Raw genomic sequence first — 22,596 nt, 5'->3', positions numbered from 1 at the left:
GAGGAGAACCAGACCCTCTGAATGAAGGATTTGCTACAGAGTGAAGGAGCATGCCTGGGCCAAACCAAAGGCCATTCCGTCACACACACGCACTAAAGAATGTCTAAGGAGAACAACAACAACAACAAAATATATATATATATATAGGCAAACTTTGGGGAAGCCATAGATCTATTGGTAGGGGGAGAATCTTGAGATTGAGAGGACTCAAAGGCATAAGGGGAGCTGGATGTGAATGACTTCTTGGTGTTACCCTCTTCTAAACCTGTTAGGAGCATTTATTTGCTGATTAAGCAAACCTGAGCACCTGTTCTGTACCAAGCTTCCAATGGACTTTGGAGACAGATAATGAAGCCCTTCAAATGGGCTCATAATCTAGACAGACTATTATAGAAATAGTGACCACATTGCATAAAGAGGAAGGGAACAACTAAACCTCTTTGGAAACAGGTTGAGAAAGAATTTGAATTGAGCTTTGAAGCATGGTCACAAGGTGGAGGTGAAGAAGGAAAGGAAATAAAACACAAGGCAGGTAGAAGGGACAGCATACGCAAGCCCAACATACTTGAAAGTCAGTCTGATAACTGATAGATGAGTGGGATTAGTATGGCTAGAGTACAGGCTGACAGGGGAGTCAGCAGGAGGCAGGACATAAAGGCCTTGAGTGGTGAGAATGGGGAGTCCTCAGAAGTTAAGGAACTCTAATATGTTGACTTACAGACTCCAGGGAAAGAGACAGTAAGAGGCAGTTGTAACAGGTAAAAGGCACAGGTATGCTTAACTAGGACAGTGGCTGCAGGGATAAGAGGAAAGCCTCATCTTTTTTTTTTTAATGTTTATTTTTGAGAGAGAGACAGAGCATGGGTGGGGGAGGAGCAGAGAGAGAGGGAGACAGAATCTGAAGCAAGCTCCAGGCTCCGAGCTGTCAGCACAGAGCCTGATGCCGCCGCCGGGCTCCAACGCACGACCAGGACTGCGAGATCATGACCTGAGCCGAAGTCGGATGCTTTACCGACTGGGCCACCCAGGCGCCCCGAGAAGGCTCATTATTTTGGAGGTGGAATGAACAATACACAAACCGATTTGGACGGTGAGATGTCAAGGACCCTTAAGTTGGAGTCAGGGGTCTGTCATCAGAAATGGGGGTAGGGAGTTAAAAGGTCAGGACTTTAATAAGGGAGAAGCAAGAAGAGAGCCTAAAACTGGAGTAGAGAAAAGCAAAAGCAGTCACACTCTCCCCTACAGGAACAGAGTTTTTGAGCCAACTCTTCCGCTACAGCTGGCTGTCCCACTAGCGGCCAGAATCAACACGTTCTCAGTCTGGGTCCAGAGCTCAGAAAGTTATGTAAACTCAAGAGGCTCCCTTATTCCTAGAGCTGGTTTCCTCTCCCAGGAGTTTGCTAGAAAACCCCAGCCTGTAGCCAGGCGAAACCTTGGAAGCAGAGACTAGCAAGTGGCTGGCCTCTTACACGTGCGGAAAATGACTGCTGCCCTCCTGCCCCATGAGGTAATAAGCAGATGAACAGGAGGTATAATGGTCAGTACTTCAGTTTTGCTCCATCTGAAAATGTGGCAAACTTTAAAGAAGATGGAGAGAGTAGTTATCTACAGGGATGCATCTGAGCCTTACTCTCAAACCCTTAGCCAAAGACTCTCCTGAGCACTTCCTTCCTTTGAAATGATCTTTGATTTCCCCTGGAGGTACCCATTTCATATGCAAATATGCCCCCTGGCCGTCACCTAGGGTCCCTCGGTTACTCAGACCCTAGGGGGAAACAGGCCCATCAAGCACTGAATGGGAAGGATCATGTGACCAAGGAAAAAGGTAAAAGGGGTGGAGCAGACTCTCCTTCCTAAGGGGGAGAAAATTGTGGTGATCCCAAGGTGAAGCAGAAAGAAAAGTCCAGAAAGAGGTTAGTTAGTTAGCAGCCGGTGGGGAGAAACTCCACGCTCCAGATCCCAGCTCTGCTTCTAGCTATGTGAATTTGGGGAAGTCAGTGTGTTTTGTTTTGTTTTGTTTTCTTTCTGAGCCTCCTTTTCCTCCTTTGCCAGAAGAGATAATTGTTTTAAGACCAGGGAGATAAAATAGCTGGCACAAATGTTTGTCTTCTCCCCCTAGCTTTTAGCTCATTTCATAGTTGTGCTAAGTGTCTGCCTACAAATGTCCCTCCTCCCCACCCTACCCCCTCTCCTTTGCCCTCTACCAGCTTGAGCAGCCAAGTCCCCCAGACAGCAGACTCTTTGAATGGTTCCATGAAAGGGCAGTTTATGCTGACTGCCCTTGGCACTGCTGGACAAGGGCCCCCCGGAATTATTTTACTTCCTTCTCCCAGACAGCTCTCCCTGCCCTCTTGTGTGTAAAAGGGGGACAAGTGAGGTGGTAGCTGGTCCCTGCCCTTCATAGACACATGTTCTCTCCACTGTGTTCCTGGGGCCCCAGTGTGGAAGCCCTCTCCGCCCAGTCTAGCGTTCTCCCCTTTCTCCCACCTGCCATGATCCTTAGGGTAGCACCACACAGCTTTCCACTTGATTATATCCAATTAGCTTTCTTATATTTGGGTGTGTGCTCATTTTGCCTTAAGGGCAATGAGCAGGCCTCCTCATTTTCTTGGATTCTCTTGGAGCACCTAGCGTGGAACTGTTCACACAATAAGTGTTCAGTGTAGCTCTGTGGAATTGAGGTGGTTCATTTGTGTTTCAATAAATACCTACATCTGGAGCGCCTGGCTGGCTCAGTCAGTAGAGCATATGACTCTTGATCTCAAGGACGTGAGTTCAAGCCCCACATTGGCCATGGAACATACTTAAACAAATAAATAAATAAATAGATTAAAAAAAAAAAACCAACTACATCTGATAGGATTCTTAGCCATTAGGCACTAGAGGCAGAATGGATAGACCTTTCAATGCCTGGGAAAGGGTTAGAAACTCCTCTTAAAAATTGTTGGCTCCAAAAGATATTATTGCCAATGGTAGCAAAATAACCACAGGCAAATAACATGTAATGCAGACAACAGAGGGCTAGTTAAGATCTTTGGAGATAGACCTGAGTTTGAATCCTGCCTCTGTCGCTGTATAGATGTGTAACCTCAGGCAAATTACATGTTCTCTGCCTCAGTTTCTCTCATCTGCAAAATGGGGGTAATAGTACCTATCTCATTGTAAGAATTGAAGGAGACAAGTACACCCAAGTTCTTAGCACATGCCTGGCCTACTGTACATGGTCTGTATGGGGTCACTAGTGATATCATTTACGTAAAAGAATATTCCCTGGAGTGAGGCTTGTGCGTGATATGCAGTGCAATGCCAGGAGCTCAGTTGGACAAGGCTGTTAGAAAAAAGGCTGAATGGGGCATCTGGTGGCTCAGTCAGTTAAGTGTCAGACTTCAGCTCCGGTCATGATCTCATGGTTGATAAGGTCAAGCTCCACGTCGGGCTCTGTGCTGACAGCTCAGAGCCTGGAGCCTTCTTCAGATTCTGTGTCTCCCTGTCTTGCTCTGCCCCTCCCCCACTCACGTTCTGTTTCTGTCTCAAAAATAAATAAAAGCATTAAAAAATGTTAAAGAAAAAAGAAAAGAAAAAGGCTGAAGAATGGTGCAAGAAATCAAAATTATAAACAAGCAATGCCCCAAGCAGCAGTCAGTCCTATCTAGGTTTAGCTACCTACCCCCTAAGCACTGTTGGGCCCCCAAAACACACCACTTTCTAGCAGGACTAGTCAGTTGCTGAGGGCATAGAGACTGCTGCAAATATAAAAGAATAAGGCCTTTCCACTCTCCAGTTGTGGTACGATGAAAGAACACAGCTTTGATAACCACTGAGTGGAAAGCACTGGTGAAGGAGACAAAGGACCAGGCCTCAGACCAAGCTCTCTTATATGACCCCAGGCAGGCCACTAACCATTCCAGACCTTGCTTTCCATAATGCCTGCTCTTTCCTCCCTGGGTAGGTGAGGTTCAAGAAAAGTGCTAAAAGTGTTTTGAAAAACTAACATACTGGCCAAAAGTAAGGTGGTACTATTCATAGCTTAGAGACAGGCATCCCCCTGTTTGCACAGCCCTGCCCCCCTTCCACGCCTCTCCAGACCCTCAGCATTTTCAAGACTTCGTCAGCCTCTCCTTCCCATGAAGCCCCCGGGGGAGCTTCTCAGTGCCGTGTTCCTGTTTCCACCTGTGGCTACACTGTCTTGTGATGATCTGAAGGTCTGGACAGGGTCAGCATTCTAATTTCCCTCTACATTCCTGGTGCCTGCAAGGGCCTGGCACTGAGGCAGCACCTTGGCTATGTGATTTCGATAAATAAATGAGGCTATCCCAACCACCCCAAGCCACAGTGATCCCTTCAGTTCTGGACTGTGGCATTCAATAATTCATCTCTTATTGCGTGCAACCTTTTCATATTGTGCTTAACTTACATTTAACCCTGGATGCATTTGTGTTATCCCCCTACTGGCCATTAGCTCCCAGGGACTGTGTCCTGTACCTCTCAGCACCCCCATAGCATGCCTGGGCCTAGTGCCTGCCCCTGGGAAATGCTCAGTAAGCATTTGTTTCATCTGCCAGACAGTTCTTGGGCCTCAGTCACCTGATCAGGATGTGTGATAATTGTCACATATCAGAAATTGCAAAAGTAGTGGTTCAAAGCACAAGATTTGGAGCCAGACTGTGGCACTTGGGTAAGTTACTTAACCCCACCTTTGCTTCCCTATCTGTAAAACAGCCATAACACTGTAGCGAGGGTTGGGATGAACATTTAAATCATTGATACATATAAGACCTTAGAGCAGTGCCCATCGTACAGTAAACTCATCCAAGTTCACCATTGCTGTTATTAGCTGAGACCAACCCTGCAATTCTGAGAAGGCCCAGCTCTGATCCCTGCAGCTGTAAAGAAAGGCGAGCCGTGTTGCTCACAGACAGTAGCTTTCTGTTTCAAGTCCGGTCCTCTGGAGCCTCAGTATGTGACTGAGGCTAGCAGACCATGCCACCCCCAAATATGCTACTCTGGCATCTGAATGATGTTGAGCCGTAGGCACTTGAAAAACAGTAAATGCAGGGAGTAGCTTTCTCTGAACTCCCCTTATCTGCCTAAAGACAGATCCTTCAAAAGGAAATCAATTGTCAAAAATCCCCTCTGGGAGTTTCCGCGACTGGGAAGGATTGACTCTTACCACAGGAGAGGAGACTAGAAGTAGACATGGCATCCAGACAGACTTTGTCACAAACTGTCATACCTCATCTATTCTAAGGGCCCATTCATCTTTCCTAAAAATCTCCTCTAAGAGGCCTACACCTCCCCCTCCCCTTTCCCTTTTAGGATGATATTTAATCCTGAATTCTAAGCCACCTAGCGGAGTTACTCATTTTTCCTTCAGTGTTTCTCATGTATACATGAGGTATACATGTTCATAAACTTCTGTTTTTCTCTTATTCTTTTATTACAGAGATCTCAGCTAAGAATACAGAAGGGTAGAGCTAAAATTCCTTCCCCTACATGACAAGATTTAGTAATTCAGTAAGAGGATTTCCAGAATCTTGGCACACTCGGCAGAAATACTAAAGATGTGACCCGGTGCTCATCGAGGCCCTGGGGGAAGCTGGCTATCAGCACATCAGAACTCTTTCCTTCGGGGCCACAGAGCTCTGGCAAGCAGAAATCCTGAAGTGCATGGTGCAGGGAGGGGGCAGAGACAACACAGCATCCAACCACCCAATCCCTTAACCGTGTGCCTACTTTGTGAGCCAGATACACACTCCCACCCCTGTTAAAGAACCTGAGTCAAGTTGCCTGGAATGTTCTCTGCACAACTGCTCAGACATTACAATTACTTACCAATACAGCCTTAGCTCATGCTAGCCCTTCTGCTGGGAAATGCTTCTCCTCATTAGACTCTACCTTAAAAATTCTACCAGTCTTCCAAAGCACAGCTCAAAAGATGCCTTTTTATTCACTTATCCAAAAATATTTGCTGAACGCCTACTTATTTGAACCAGACTTTCTGGGGATACCAGGAGGAAGAAGGAGTACAGAGTCCAGTGCAGGTAGCAAAGCAAATAAACAAATATTGAAATTCAGGGCGATGGGGGCTATTATAGAGGCGTGTACAAAGTAGGGTGGAGTCCTAACGCACACAGCCTGCAGGGAAGGAAACTGACCACAGTTAAATGACTAGAGTAATTGCAATTTGAGAAACATGAAGAAAATAAAATCCATTAACATGAAAGAAAATGACTGGACGGTCAGGCGGTCAGGAAAGCCCTCTCTGAAGCGACACTGAGCCCAGAGTGGGACAAGAAGAACTTGGCCATGGGGGATTTGAGGGAGCAGCCAATGCAAAGACCTGAAAGGTGGGGATGATACTGATGGCAATGACCATAGTGGTTTTAGGAATGGAAAGAATTTCACGTGTCTGGAATGTAATGAGAGGGGATTGGTGGGAGGTGAGCCAAGTTGAGATTATAGCATAATTATATATATATATATATATATATATATATATATACACACACACACACACACACACACATATATACATGTATATTTTTTTTTACTCAATGTTATCATGTGAGAATATTCTTGGTTGTGAGAAATGATTTATAAACACTTTTAATGGCTGTATTAAAAAATCATCACATAAAAAAAGAAGAAAACTTCATTCTGTTTTTTAAAAATATCATATGAGGTACACTCCTGTTACAGAAACAATCCGTGCTCAGCAGAAGTCAATGGAGGGAAGGGCAAAAAGCCATGGAAGTCAGGCTAGCCCCTTCCTGCAGGTGTCCTCATTGCCACTTCTGGGCCCCTGTGGTCAGTGCTCAAAGTGGCAGAAACGTCATTGACCAAACCCCAGGGACTGTTGGTAAGTCCTGTTTCCAACATAGAGAGCCTGAGCCCCAGAAACTTCTCCCTTTGGATTTCTTGTTACCTTCTTTGTATTGCCTGTCCATTCTATTCTGACTGCAATGACTGGAGGAGAAACCATGAAAATTCTGTTCCCTGATACAGATCACTTCCTTAGCTCCCATTTGCAAGGAACAAGCAATGCTTACAAGGCCCTCTTCCGGTAGCTCTCCTTTCTCCTCTCCTAGCTTAGCTTTTTGCTTCTGGCTTCTCTGGAAAGCCACAGGACTCCACCAGCTTCTCTCTGCCAACATTTTAGTCTTCAGGGCTTGAGCTGCATGGTCTGCGGAATTCCTGTCCATACTCATGTATCCACTTGTTGGCCACTGGGGGAGAATAGGGAAGAAGAAGAAGAGAGCAGGCTCAACAGAGCAGACAGCAGTGATGCTCGCTCCCAGGGCTGTGTGAGGACCTGCTTGCATTCTGCACCCTACGCAACCCGCTTGCCCTATCTTCGTCCCAGCCCTGCTACAGACCACAGGATGTTGCTTCTAGCAAAGATAAATAGCAAAGAGGACATTGTCCCCTAGAAAAAGTCTTTGACAGGGCCTGTCTATTGTAGACTGATTCTCAAACCTTGGGTACTAAGGTCACTTACTCTTTATTCATGTAGCTCCTAAAAGTCCACCTTCCCCGTGGTGCCAATCCAGAGTAATGAGCATAAAGGGGTGGCTTCTCCTGGCAATTCCCTATCTCAGCACGAGAGTCTCTCGTCTATTTCTTTTTCTGTCATCAGAGCTACGTGGTTTTGGACACATATATGACATAAATACATCTGCTTATTTATCTCTTCCTTGGTTGACCATCTCCTCACGGGGAGGCACTAAATGCTACACATAGTAGCTCGATGGTTCTCTCCTTGGATTAGAGGGCTGGAACTTAGCACCATTTTCCTCCTCAACTGTGCTCAGAAAGCAAGGCCTGTCTGGTCAGGTCAATAAACTTTCACTGACAGCTTCTCTGTGAGAGGATCTGTCTTTTAAGGCTTCCCAATCTGTTGGGGGCAACTAACCCAACAACCTGATCATCTCAATATAATGTGGCACTATAATGAAGCTATTGGAATGGCAAGGCTATGCTATTTTCCATCCACCCCCTATTTCACTTTACTCTGAACCCCTCGCCCTATTCTTATGCCCAGAAAGGCAGGCCTTACCCCACTTATCTCCCACCAGGACAGGACAACCAGCATGAAGTGTGTCTCCATCCCCTTCACCACTCCTATGCAGATTCCACCAAAACAGTGCTGCATTCTGAAAACAAAAGGGCCCACCCCAGAGAGGGTAAGCCCAGAATTTCAGTCCTTTGGAAGTACATGACTAAGGCAAATGCATGCATGTCATTAAATGAGAAAATTATCCAAGCAGATTGGAAGCAAGTCATGCATAAAATGGCACAAAATGGCGTAAGTTGCCATTCACCCATTCATTCATGCATACACCATTTATTGAGGGCCTTCTCTGCTCCAGGCTCTGAGGATGCAGAGACAAATCATGTCCAATTCTGCTCTCAGGAGCCCACAGTCTTAGTGGAGAGACAAGACATAAAAACAAACCAGAACAAGACGGTATAGCAAGTGCTAGGAGAAAGGTGAATCCCGTGATGTCATGGGATCACTGAGGAGAGGCACTCAGGAAAAACCACAAAATGGAACAAAATATTCCTTATACAATTAACTTAATTCAGATGCTTACCCCTCCTTTGGCACTTACTAATAACACCCCCAGGAAGCAGGCATTATCATAACTCCCAACTTTAGCAGCAAGGAAGCTGAGGCTTAGCGGCTTTAAATAACGCAACTAAGAAGAAGCACAAGACTCAAACCCAGGTGTTTTGACTCCAAATGCTATATGTTCTTTTTGATCCCATACACAGCTTTTTTTTTCCCCCTATACAATTCCTATACACTTAGTTTAACCTTGGCCATTAGAAGCAGTTTAAACCCAAAGTAATGAACAGCTTCCCAAGATGCACTGACAACATCTGCATCCCCAAGCCCAGAAGAGACACCAATCCCGAGTATTCAAAGATTTCTGCATTTTATTATGCGGTACTTATCTTGTGCCTGGCACTGTGCTAAGTGTTTTATAGGCACGATATCGTTTATATATGTTCATTTCATTCCTGAATTAGGTAGGGGCTGTGAGGGAGCTTGACTGGTCTGAACCAGGGGATGAGGGAGGGGGGAGTAAAACCTCTTATCACATGGCCCTCCTCTGTGCCTCACGTGATTTCATAGCTCTTATTGCCATATTTTGTTCCTGCCTGCCTGTTAACTTCTCTGTGAGCTCCTGGACGACAAGGACTATGAGTTTTTGTCTGTACCCTCAGTGCCTTCGGCCCTCAGTGTTCAGAGGATCCAAAGGTCACTAAAACTGAGTTCTTACCTTGAGGAGTTTATTGTAATAGAGAAGGCAGACATGTTATCCAGCTACTTGCAATATAAGTAGTCATAAAATTAAAAAATAGAGGCACAAGTATCATGTGGCCATCCACATTGAGGAATTACCTTTAATTTCGAGAATCAGGGGAAAACATCTTTTTATCCTCCCTCCCAGGAATAAGCTTGCAGACACAGACAGCACCAAAGCTCGAGTGTTAGTTCTGCACTTTTATTACCACCGTGTGCTGGGACCAGATCCCCACTCACCTTGACCACAGGCACGCTGAAGTTGGCATAGATGAAGGCGGTGGCTCCTCCAGCTTCCACCGAGCTCAGCTACAGTGCCAGAGAAGAGCCAGCGTTGAAATAGCCCCCGACTATCCAACTCTGCCCTACCTGACATCTGATGTCATTTCCACATAGATTCCTTCCTCTATTTCAGCTCTGGGAGAAATACTTATTGAGAGACAATGACCCAATTTAGGAATTAAGGAAGACTGCTCAATGGCATCAGTGTTTGCCCGCAGGGCCACAAATTGGAAAGCCTTTAGGAATTCCCCCTTTCTTTATCCTTCCAGCTAACATCCTTATTGAGGGCTACAGTAAGTAGATTCGAAGTTTGAGACCCTCAGGAAGAAATCTAGTTTATTATCACAACCCAAGACACACACACGCCCCTCAAGTACAAGTTTCATAAACATTCTTAGATGAGATACCCTTTTGTTATTTTCCATTTTATTTCATTCTATTCTAGTTCGATTTCTCAAATGCCGACCACATCCACTAAATTAATTTCACAGCCCACGAATGGGTCATGACTGTGGCTTGCAGAGCACTGTTTAGATAACAGTTAGTTTTCAAAGTTGGGCATTGTAGGAACCACTGACTGCAGCTGTGGCATGTTTCCCACACCACTCATCTCTCTCTAGGTAACCTCAGCTAAGGAGTTTCACCACTGGTATATTCTAGAATTGTGGATATGTTCTCTTAATATGAAGTTTTTTTCTGATTGTCAAATATATAAATAATTTTAAAATACAGGAAAATACTTAAAAATATTACTCATCTTATCATCGAGGAAAAAAAGGCATTGTTATAATTTACATACTAGTAACTGACATTTACTCAGCATTGACTATATGCTAGATATTATACTAAGTCCTCGTGGATATCCTACTTATTCCTCACAACAGTCCTATAAATTAGAATTGTTATTGTTATAATTCACTTTTTTACAGATAGGAAACTGAGTCTCAGTTTAAGTACTTCACAAAAGGTCACCTGGCTTCCTCAGTGACTGAGCCTGATTTAACTGAGCCAATGCTAACTACAGAGTCCCTGCTTACAATCTTTATGCTACACCCTTGAACATTCAGGTTATTTCCAAATGTTTACTATTATAAACAACTCTTAATGAGTAAAATCATTTTTTCATCTTATGCTCTTCTCATAGGAAAGGGTCTGGACCATTAGTATTACTGAGTCAAGAGTGTGTGCATGCGTTGAATACTTTTGATACATGCTGCACTAGGAGCACATGACAGTGCCAGTCTTACCTCGCCCTGTCTATCAGAACAGTCATGGATCCCACCACATTCACCTGTCAGGGGTTGGGAAGCTGGCACTTGTTAGAAGAAACTGAATTGACGTGGTGCTTCAGAACCTGGTAATGGCAGTGGTGATTTTTAGCATTTCTTAGCTCCCTGTGATTTTTAGCATTTCTTAGCGACCTTTGAGAAGGTCGATGAGAGCAACAATTTGGCCCTTGTGTAACCAACAAACTAGATGATTCTGTTCTAACTCCTGCTGTGGGCAACTATGGGTTTACACAGGGGGAACCTGGACTTTCCTGCATTCCTGTACTTGTGGTTTTGCAGTATGGTAGGAAGGAATGACTTATCCAACAAATTGAAAAGAGAACCTGACTTGTGTGCTATGAAGCGCCTGAACAGGATTGTGAAGACGGTGGGGTAGGACTAAAGCTTTTACTGTTTTGTACTGGGACTGATCTTATCCAATTTGAACAGAAAATTACAAATTTGATTTCAGCTCAGTCCTCTGTACATCTTATACATTATTTTCTCCCTGCAATATAACTCTTAGGTTCTCCACAAACCCTATGCTTGTTGTTAGAAATGTTTATGACGGTCTTTTCCCCAACCTGAAGGTGAAAGAATTGGGCATAACCTAGCACTTCCTAGGTCCCATGACGCCAGTGCCCCTTTAAGGGGTTCTATACTTGCTTGTGAGGTACAATGGTAGAAACATGCCGGATAAAACTTTATAGAGTGATGTTCCCTTATGTTATTTCATCAGATCCTCAAGACAACCCAATGGGAGGCACAGGACAAGAAAACGAGCTTAAAGAATTGATGTGTTTGTGCTGAGGCCACATATATCAAGCGGCAGAACCAGAATTAGGCCAACTCTAAGTGCATTCCATTCCACTGTGCAAACCCAAAGTGCATTCCAATCCACTGTCACAAACGCTTAAAACCCAAATGTACATGCACATGTCTGTGTGCACTCACCCCCCTCCCCCATACACACACACTTGCATTTTGCCATTTAAAATTGCAGGGCTCTTGCATCGATGCTACCCTCACCATAGTAACTGGACCTCTGTAACCAGGGAACCAGTGGTAGGAGATATTAGGGAAGTAAAGGACAGGGAGATACTGGCCCCTAGATGTCCTACTCTTTGGTTGATAACGATATTCATCACTGTCTGTGACCACCCATGCCAGCTTGAGTCATCAACCAGAGATGCAACCAGCTGCAGGCAATAAGACATGCCCCCTGTCTGGAGAGCTGACGTCCCTCTGCCTGATAAGAACACTCAGAATAACCACTAGAGGCCAGACACATTGGAAGTGATAGCCTTCCAGTTCTGCAGGAAGTAGAAAACTGAGTCACGTGAAGAAACACAAAGGGATCACCAGCATTATAGACCATAAAGTGTGGCCTCTAGTTGTCCTTTCTTGGCTGTACTGTGGAGACAATACAGCACTGACAAAAGAGGGAATGCTAGGGTGGGGTGTGTCTGCTATTCCAATGAGCCTGAAACAGGACTTCATCTTTGGGTGTTATGCAGAGCCCTTCTACTAACATGTTCAGTGAACAGTAATACACCTCTTATAATTTAAGTGACAGACGACTGAAATTATGACTTGTCCATAGAGAATGAAGTAAACCCACACGATTTGAAGGGAAGGGGGTTGGTGAGATAACAGCAACTGGGTTCAATTCCTGTAGGATCAGGTCAGAAACTAGGAGAGGAGGCCAATTTATTTAAGGGGGTTTAATGCCGATTTTACTGAACATTTTATGGGGAGATAGGAAAGAGAATTTTCACTGCATATAAGAGAGCATCTCAGTAGGCATCTCTATTCTTCCATAATCTTAGGTGTCTCATTTCTCTTTCCTCTTTCCTGTCACGGCTCTACAACCTCATCTCTGGGTCCATGCTTTCCAACACCAGTTAGTCTATGGGACTTCAAAGAGAGAGACCTTCACATTCTCTTCCTTTGTTGGTCAGGAATCTCTTGGCCTTCAATGTAACCCCACTTCCCTTCCTAATTACTGCCTATGAGAAGGTCATATTTAAGTGTATGCAGTATAAGCTCTTTGCAGGCAGGAACCCTGACTGATATTTCTTTAGCTCCTATAGAGCCTAATAAAAATGCTGTCTGAAAGTCACAAGTCTCAGAGATTTTTGCACTGTATAGATAGACAGATAGATAGATAAAATCAGTATCTGATACGGTTTTGAAAACCATAAAATAAAAGCAGTATAAATAGTCATTAAATAAGAAGCTCTGGTCCTTCCAAAGCAAGACTCACATAGATCATAAATGTTGCAACTCGGTTCCCAGACTTCATTCTGTACAGTGGACTGGTTGGTGACTGGGACAAAAATAAAACATATCATTATTTTATGCACATGGCACCACAGTAACAGTCAGGATTCTAACATAATACAGGGAGGAAAATGGGGGTGTCACAGAAGGGCTATAGCCTTGAGCCACACCTAGTTGAGTACCCACCCTTGCTGGCAGGTACTCAATTACTGTTTTTCTTTTACTAATTTATCAGAGACTCATTTAAATGAATTGTATACAGTTGATCCTTGAACAATATGGGTTTGAACTGGGCAGGTCCACTTGTACATAGATTTTTTTCAATAAGTGCTGTAAACATGTTTTCTCTTCCTTATGATCTTCTTAATAACATTTTTCTTTTATCTAGCTTGCTTTATTGTAAGATTACAGTATATAAAACATACAAAATATGTGTTAATCAATGTTTTATGTCATCAGCAAGACTTCCAGTCAAGAGTAGGCTATGAGAAGTTAAGTGTTTGGGGAGTCAAAATTATACAGATTCTTGACTGTGCAAGGGGTTGGCCTGAGTTGTTCAAGGGTCAACTGTACTAATCAAACAGAACTGCTTGTCAGTAGTGAAAGTACGATAGTTTCTGAGGTTAACTGTACCTTCGGTTCCAGTGAAATAAATTTGCATATACACTATTACAGATAATTACTCTGTAGGAACTACGAACACCAAGTCGTAAGACTGGAGTTCCCAGTTATTTGCCAAAGAGACACACTCTTTTGACATAGAACAGTTTAACTGAGATATAATTTACATATCATAAAATTCACCCATTGTAAGGGTACTTTTTTCAGTGAGTTTTGGTAAATTTTACCGGTTGTGCACCACTCGCACAATCCAATTTTAGAGCACTTGTCCAACTTAAAAAGTTCCCTCATGTCAGTTTGTAGTCAGTGCCTATCCCACCCTCAACCCTGAGCAACCACTGATGTACTTTCTGTCTCTATAGTTTGCCTTTTCTAGAAATTTCATAATAGACTCATAAAATATGTAGTCTTTTTTTGTTTGGCTTCTTCCACTTAGCATAGTGTTTTTTTGTTTTGTTTTGTTTTTTGGCATAGTGTTTTTAAGATTCATCTATATTGTTGGGTATATCAGTGGTAGTTCATTCCTTTCTATTGCTGAGTAGTATTCCATTGTGTGGATATAGAAAAATGTGTTTATTCATTCACTTGTTGATGAGCATTTGGGTTGTTTATAATTCTTAGCTATTATCAATAAATCTGTTTTAAACATTCTTATACAAGTCTTTTTTAAAATTAATTAATTTATTTATTTTGAGAGAGAGAGAGAAAGAGAGAGTGTGTGAGTGGGGAGGGGCAGAGAGAGAGACAGGGAGAGAGAGAAATCCCATGCAGGCTCTGTGCTGTCAGCACAGAGCCCAGTGCAGGGCTCAATCTCATGAACTGTGAGATCTTGACTGGAACTGAAATGAAGAGTCAGATGCTTAACCGACTGAGCTGCCCAGATGCCCCTCTTGTACAAGTCTTTGTATGGACATATTTCCTTTTCTCTTGGGTAAAATACTTAGGAGAGGAATAGGTGGATCATATGTAGGTGTATGTATAACTTTTTCTTTTAATTTTTGTAAATGTTTTATTTATTTTTGAGAGAGAGAGACAAAGTGCAAGCTGGGCAAAGGCAGAGAGAGAGGAAGACACAGAATCTGAAGCAGGCTCCAGGCTCTGAGCTGTCAGCACAGAACCCAACACGGGGCTTGAATTCATGAACCATGAGATAATGACCTGAGCTGAAGTTGGATGTTTGAGCCACTCAGGCACCCCTATATGTATAACTTTTTAAGAAACTGCCAAACTATCTTTGAAAATGGCTGTACCATTTCACATTTCCATCAGCAATGTATGAAAGTTTGAGCTCCTGCACACTTCCATCAACATTTGATATTATCGTTGTTATTTAGCCACTGTAATAGGAGTATGGTGCTGTCTCATTGTGGTTTTAATTTTTATTTCTCTGATGACATTGAGCATATTTTTGTGTACTTATTACCGATTCATTTATTTTATTTGGTGAAGTACCCATTCAAATAACCTATTTCATTATTAACCTATACATAATATTAATTCAAATAAGCCCATTTTTAACATATTATTTTATTTATTTATTTATTTAATTTAAAGTTTATTTATTTATTTTGATAGGGTGGGCAGGGGCCGAGGGAGAGAAGGAAAGAGAGAATCCCAAGCAGACTCTGCATTGTCAGCACAGAGCCCAATGTGGGGCTCAAACTCACAGACTGTGAGACCATGACCTGAGCCGAAATCAAGAGTTGGAGACTTAAGCAACTGAGCCACCCAGGCACCCCTCAAATAAGCCCATTTTTTAAATTTGAGTTATGGGGTGCCTGGCTGGCTCAGTCAGTAAAACACACAACTCTTGATCTTGGGCTTATGAATTCAAGCTCATAAGCCCACATTGGGCATAGAGCTTACTTAGATGATAGATAAATACATAGACAGATAGAGATAAAAGAAAAAATTGAGTTGTTTTATTACTGAATTATAAGTTTTTTATATATTTTGGATATAACTTTTTTTACCAGGTATACAATTTATGAGTGTTTTCTCCTAGTTAGTGATTTGTCCTTTCATTTTCTAATGGTGTGTTTGAAAAGCAAATGATTGTAATTTTGATGAGGTCCAATTTATCACTCTTAATTTTTCTTTTATGGATCATGTTTTGTTATCCTAAGAAACTTTGCCTAGTCACAAAGATTTCTCTATGTTTTCTTCTAGACATTTTATAGTTTTGCATTTTACATTTAGGTCTATAATCCATTTTCAGTTAATTTTTGTATATGGTGTGAGGTAAGAGTCTAAAGTTGTTGTTGTTGTTGTTGTTGTTGTTGTTGTTTTGCAAGTAGATACCCAATTGTCCCAGCACCATTTGTTGAAAAGAGTATCTTTTCCTCATTGAATTTCTGTGGCACCTTTGTCAAAATTCAATTGGCCATGTGTGGGTTTATTTCTGGACTTTGTTCTGTTCCACTAACCTATGTGTTTATCCTTATATCAATACCACACAGCCCTGATTATTGTAGCTCTATATTACGTTTTGAAATCAAGTAGTGTTGTGTCCTCCAACTTTGTTCTTTTTCAAAATTTTGGCTGTCCTGGATCCTTTGTATTTCCATATACATTTTAGGATCAGCTTATTAATTTCTATCATTTCTTCTAATTTTGATAAAGTTTGGGTTATTGATCTATAGATCAATTTTGGGGAGATCTTTTAATCCTTAAAAATTACTTGCTCAATACACATCAACAAAGATGGGCAGTTGAAATCATGTGGAAAGGAAAGTGACTGTAAAAAGGACAATCTTCACTGGGAAGTCCCTGGATGAAACAAGACAGAAGACTACATGACAAGCCACATTTTTCTCCCCACTAGCAAATTTTAGAGAGGGGTGATTGTGGCCCAAAAGGAAATGAGTCAGCAGCAGTCTGCTTGGAACCAAGGCTTTCGGACCTTCCTGCAACAAGAATCTTTGTTCTAAGATTTCACTTGGTGTTCCCTGAGAGCATGTTAAGGGCTCTGCCTCAGAGCAGTTAATACCCTGGTTCCCTATCCCAGGAGATTGATCATTGGCCCCATAGTTACCGTAGCATGGTCAAAGTGAGGCTCATAGTGACCACCGATTCCATAGTTCACCACCTGGAGATACTCTGCATAGGGAGGCTGGACATCAAGGCCTGTGAGGGCACCAATGCGATGATCAAGGGTTACCAGCAGTGGGTCAACAGTGTCCTTCAGCCAGGCACTAAAACACATCACAGGTTGGAGCATCAATGATCTGATGCCAGAAATGACTATATGTCTGTGAATGAATGAGTTACATCAATTGCCAGAAAGAAGGATGCAAGGAAGGAAGGCAGGCTGAAGAAACAACATAAGCACAGACATGGAGGTATAACAATATAGAATATGCACAAGTGTGAAAGCATTTGGTCTATGAAAGAAGTAATGAGAACAAGGCTGGAAAAGTAAGTTCAAGACATGTAAAAAGCTGAGGACACCGTGGTCATAAAACTGGTCTTTGCGGGTAGTTGGATAATCAGTGAAGGTTGGTGGGCAGGAAAGTGATTTGGTGATTAGGAGTTCACTGGTGACCTTTGAAGGACCAGTTCCAGTGCAGCTGTGAGGACAGAACCAAAATTCAAACAGATGCAGAGTGATGGTAGAGAAAAAAGAGGAAGTAATGAGGGTCTCAGTTTCTTTACCTGAAAAGTAAAAAGAATACCACCTACTCCGCTAAAAGCAATGAGTCTAAGTAGAAGGTCGAATTTTCTCTTTGACCCTACAGTGTCATAAAGGTTAGAAAAGCAATGAAGCTGAGGCCATATGGACCTTCCAAAGTTTATAAAACAACTCCTAATAAAAGGTCACAAAATGTACCAAAGAAGTTAAGCTAAATGATTCTGAATCAAAGCTTTCATTATTCACCTCACTTCCCAGACAACAAAAACTATTCACCCATCCTGGGTCTGTCCTCTCCATGGATGCTGTTGTCACTGTCTCCCATGGCTCCGATGGGGACTCATCCTCTTACCAATCCTAAGTCCTGTCTTTACAGTGCAAATCAAGGATTGAGGGAAGAAAATAAAGCTGGATTCTCAGCTGCTTCTGCCTCTCTAGAAGCCATCAGGTCCAGAGATTCCGGCCACCCTTCTTGCCTGAATGTTGGCAAGTCATGCTCTGAATATGAGTCAGGAAGCAGGAATGGAATCTTATAAAGTCAGATTCCAAATGGGGACAGGACTGAATCCTCTGGAAAAGCAATCCTGATTAGGAGAATAACTACACACTTATTTTCTGGTTTGGGGCATAGAAGTTTTGTCAAGTCTTTCCCTAAGGGCCTCCTAGTTAAGTCCTCAGACCATATAACCTGTCATAGGCCCTTGGGTGAGAGGAGTAGAAATTCCTCCCTCTCAACAAGAATGTACAGATACAATACATGAACTACGGATTCTCTAGCAGCATCTCTGGATGGCTATCGCTGACCTTCCATTCTGCCACAGGCCTGAGGACAGGCAGCAAGGATGACCAGAGTCCCTACAGGGAAGGACCTCTCTTACCTTTTGCTGATGCGGTACTCCACTGGCAACTGCTTCTCACCTGATGCCACCACAGATCTCTGTAACTGATGTGAAGGACGTAAGAGAAAGTACAAGTGGTTATGATGTGAAGGGAAGGACTGTATCATTTCCATAGACGTGCCCCTCTCTTCAGTGTAAACCTAACAATCGTCAATTCCTCCTTAATTTAGAAATATTTTGCACATGCCAAAAAAAAAAAAGGTGGGAGGTGCCTGGGTGGCTCAGTCAGTTAAGCATGACTCTTGATTTCCGTTCAGGCCATGCTCCCAGGGCCGTGGGATGGAGCCCTGTGTTAGGCTCCACACGGGGCATGGAGCCTGCTTAAGATTTTCTTTCTCTCTCTGCCCCTCCCCCATGCTTGCGCACTCTCTCTCAAAAAATTATTTTGCTCATGCTACAAATTTAGTGATAGCTATCAATCTCGAAAATAAGCAATAATAAATGACAAAAAAAAATCTGAGTTAAAAATAACCTTTAGCATCATATCTGGTAGCCTATAAGCACTCGATAAAAGTTTGTTAACTGAAATAAAGTACTATTTGAATCCCTTTTGTATCTGAGATTGTGAGTTCTGTCAGAACAAGGCTGTTTCTCACTCTTCTTTGTCTCCTAGTGGCACAGGGCCTGGCCTAAGGTAAGCACTCAGTGTTTGTCAAATTAAATGAACACCTCTAACAAGGAAATTCCCCACCCTCGGGCACAGCCCTCTCCTCTGAACAATTCCCACAAAGCCCTTCCCTACAAAGAATCAAAATCTATTTGGCTGCAACTGCCTTGATTATGGGGGAAAAAAAACCCAAACAGGTTCAAAGTCATTAATTTAACTGTTTATATTTTGTTCTGAATGTGTAGATATAAATTTTAAATTCTTTAAGTTTATTTATCTATTTTGAGAGAGAAAGAGAGCACTTGAGCAGAGAGAGGGAGAGAAAAAAACCCCAAACAGGTTCAAAGTCATTAATTTAACTGTTTCCATTTTGTTCTGAATGTGTAGATATAAATTTTAAATTCTTTAAGTTTATTTATCTACTTTGAGAGAGAAAGAGAGCACTTGAGCAGAGAGAGGGAGAGGGAATCCCATGCAGGCTCTGCACTGTCAGTGCCCCCACTGCAGGGCTCTATCCCATGAACCGAGCTGTGAGATCATGACCTGAGCCAAAACCAAGAGTCAGATGCTTAACTGACTGAGTTACCCAGGTGCCCCGAGGGAGATGGAGAAAGGGAGAGAATCTTAAGCAGGCTCCATGCTCAATGCAGAGCCTGACACAGGGCTTGATCCCACAATCCTGGGATCATGACCTGAGTCAAAGTCAAGAGTCAGACATTCAACCAACTGAGCCACCCAGGCACCCCAGAAAGAGAAATATTTACATAAGGATGTGTCTATTTCTGCATCTGTCATCAGAATGTCAGCTCCATGATGGCAAATCTTTTGTTATTACTGTGTCCCTAGGGTCCAGAGAAAGCATGGCAGGGAGTAGGTGCTCACTATTGGTGAAATGAATGAATGAATGAATGAATGAACTAGAGTCCTGTGCTTAATGACCCAGGCCTGGCACTTCACATGCATTCAGAGCAGAACACAGGGCAATGAACTGCACAAGACAGACACCTTTCCCTTCTTGGAGGCTTCTATAGTATTATTGTTCCCGCTAACCCAGGTAGACAACTTTGAAAAAGTCTCGTCCTTTCCTTGGACCCATTACCCTCGCTATAAAATGCAGCATGTGAACAACACATTCTTGGGAGGTCCTCTCAGCCTATCCTTCTATGGTACCAGGATGCAGGAAATCAGTAGGTGACTGATAACGCTTCTGTCTAGTCCTTCACCCAGCATCCTCCCCTGAGCCCTTTGTAGAGGAGAGAGGAGACATTCTTAGAGGAGTTGCTCCCTTACGTTTTTCTAGGGCAACATCAGTGGTTTAAAGAAAAATCCTAGGGATACTCCGCTCCACCTCCCTCCCTATTAAAGAACCATCTTGCTCTTAATTCCTTTAACATTTATTGTACACCAGCACAGTCATTCACTTTTGGGTGCAGATATTTATTGGTTATTCTCTGTGCTGAGCACAATGCTAGGCATTGAAAATACAACATATGGAGCAGACATAAGTCATGCAGTGGGGCCATAATGGACAAGTTCAGGGCACTAAACAAACATTAAGAAGGAGCATGTAGTCCCTTCTGATGGGGGACAGGAAGGCTTCCCAGGATGCGCAGAAGACAACCAGAATCATACAGGTCAAAAGAGGCCAAGGGAAGAGTGATTTAGGCAGAGAGAAGAGTGTGTGCAGAGGCGAGTGGGAACATGGCCTGTTCATGGAGGTGCAAGTTGTTTAGTGTGGCTGGGGTGTCAAGTGCAAGGGACACATGCTGTGGAGGGGGTCAGCAGCAGGCAGGCCAAGGAGCATTAAGTGACATTAAAGTGACCCATAAAAGAGTTTAAGCAAGGGCAGCCTTTTAAAGATTACTCTGGCTGCAATGGGCATAATATGGGGCTAGGCATTTCAAGAAAGATGACATACAATCCCTCCTACTTTACAGTCTAGGTGAGGACACAGGATGCTAACCCTTGAAACAGCTAGTGATACTAGACAACACAAAAATGGCAGAATAAATGAAAAAAATACAAGACAACTAGTGACAAAAGCTTTGAGTTCAAAAAAGAGAAGTTCTTGTATGTAGCCGCAAGAAATGCTCTGAAGAAAAAAATAAGTTCCTACTGAAAGAACCCATGAAAGTACACCAGAGTGACAGGGCTAATGGGTCCAGGGGGGCATGTGGCTTCACCTGAGTCTTCAGGGATGGGTAGGTAGGATGTGGATAGAGGGAGAAGTGACAAGAGAGCATTCTCCGGGATAGGAAGCAGATTAATTAAATTCGACACAAGCCACCAAAGCCTTTGAGCTCAGTTCCCGTGTAGAAGCCCCACCCTATAAGCCAAGGCTTATTCCTGGCAAAGCCAAAGACCAGACAGGGATCAGCATCTCCAGATCAGCTTCTGGGAAAAGGGAGAGTGGCAAAGTGTGTGCAGGCCAGATAGATGACCTGGCCACAAACGACTGCAGGGTGGGCTGCCTGTCCTAAAGAAAAAGCAGCTACTGGCCAGATACTACCACTGGTTCCCTAAACTGCCAAAGCTACTAAAGATACTTTGTTCCAACTGACCAGTAGAGCTTAATCTCTCAAGTCTTCTGCACAAAGATTCCAGACTTCACTGGAAGGGCTGCTGGATGAGATGATTACTGCTACTCTTATCCCTCCAATCCATGTCTGCTGTCAGAATTTTCCTTAAAATCAACAGGCCTCATCATGCCCATCTCCTGTTTAAACCGTCCAACAGCTCTCCCCCTGCCTATGGGATAGCATCCAAGCTCCTCAGCATGGTATTTTCTGCACTTCCTCATGGCGTCTCACCATGTAGCTTTATCTCCAATCAGCTCCGACCCCATCCCTTGCACACTTCCGCCACCAAGCTTCACCCCATTCTCTGAACACACTGCTTACCGGGTCCTTGCGTACTGTTTTGTCTTCCTGCCATACCCTTTGCCATCTTGTTACTCGGATGAATTTCACATTCACAGAGAAGCCTTCTCCATTTCTCCCTCCCCTCCCATCCGCTTTTCCCTCAGAGGAAGGTTCACTTTGCGATGCCGCCATAGCACAGCTCCTTGCATACACCTCTATGACAGCACCTATCACAGGATAGTGTAAATATCTGTTTTCCCCCATTAAGCTGTGAGCTCCCAAAGGGAAAGAGCCAATACTTAATCTCTGCGCGTGTCCAGCACCCAGGACAATGTGTGGCACACAGCAGGCTCTGTATTGGTGAACAGCCAAATAACTGCCTGGATGAACAGCATGCCATCAAGGGCACGATGACATAAGTTATTCAGAGACAGCCTTAATGTGCCATTTATAAAGAGGCAACGTGCTTATAAAAATGAGATAGACTGCGGTATTTCTCTCAATATTTGCCACACTTCCTGGGGATGATTAAACCCATTATGGCCTCATGCTTGGCCTTGACCAGTGAAACAGGGACAGAATTAATGTCTGGCCCTTCGAAGCAGAAGCTGGAGGAGCCAGCTAGGAGTTTTCCATCTTGTCTTTTTTGTCTCCTCTGAGACTGGAAATGTCCCAAACATAGGCTGCTCTGTCAGGCTGGGTCTCAAAGTGAAGACAGTTCTGGGCCACGCCTGCAGTCAGCCCAAGGCAGACGCATAATGTAAGAAACAAACCTTTAGTCTTGTTGTGTCTGAGATCTGGGGGCTTTGTTACTGAACATAATTTAGCCTGAGT

At 43.4% G+C, this 22,596-nt stretch overlaps 1 protein-coding gene across 1 annotated transcript in view; it reads right to left on the bottom strand.

Moving 5' to 3' along the window:
* Positions 1-6,581: 6,581 nt before the first annotated feature.
* Positions 6,582-22,596, bottom strand: part of P4HA3 (prolyl 4-hydroxylase subunit alpha 3) — a 41,186-nt gene continuing 25,171 nt past the window's right edge. The window contains exons 8-13 of the mRNA XM_007080926.3: positions 18,274-18,338; positions 16,799-16,958; positions 13,127-13,189; positions 9,551-9,619; positions 8,057-8,153; positions 6,582-7,226 (exon numbers count right to left, since the gene is read on the bottom strand). Coding sequence (XP_007080988.2) covers positions 7,156-7,226; positions 8,057-8,153; positions 9,551-9,619; positions 13,127-13,189; positions 16,799-16,958; positions 18,274-18,338 — 525 coding nt within the window. The 3' untranslated portion in view covers positions 6,582-7,155. The remainder of the gene's footprint in view (positions 7,227-8,056; positions 8,154-9,550; positions 9,620-13,126; positions 13,190-16,798; positions 16,959-18,273; positions 18,339-22,596) is intronic.

This window comes from Panthera tigris, chromosome D1, assembly GCF_018350195.1.
Source record: "Panthera tigris isolate Pti1 chromosome D1, P.tigris_Pti1_mat1.1, whole genome shotgun sequence".
Taxonomy (NCBI): domain Eukaryota; kingdom Metazoa; phylum Chordata; class Mammalia; order Carnivora; family Felidae; genus Panthera; species Panthera tigris.
This window is presented reverse-complemented; position numbering and strand designations above follow the sequence as displayed.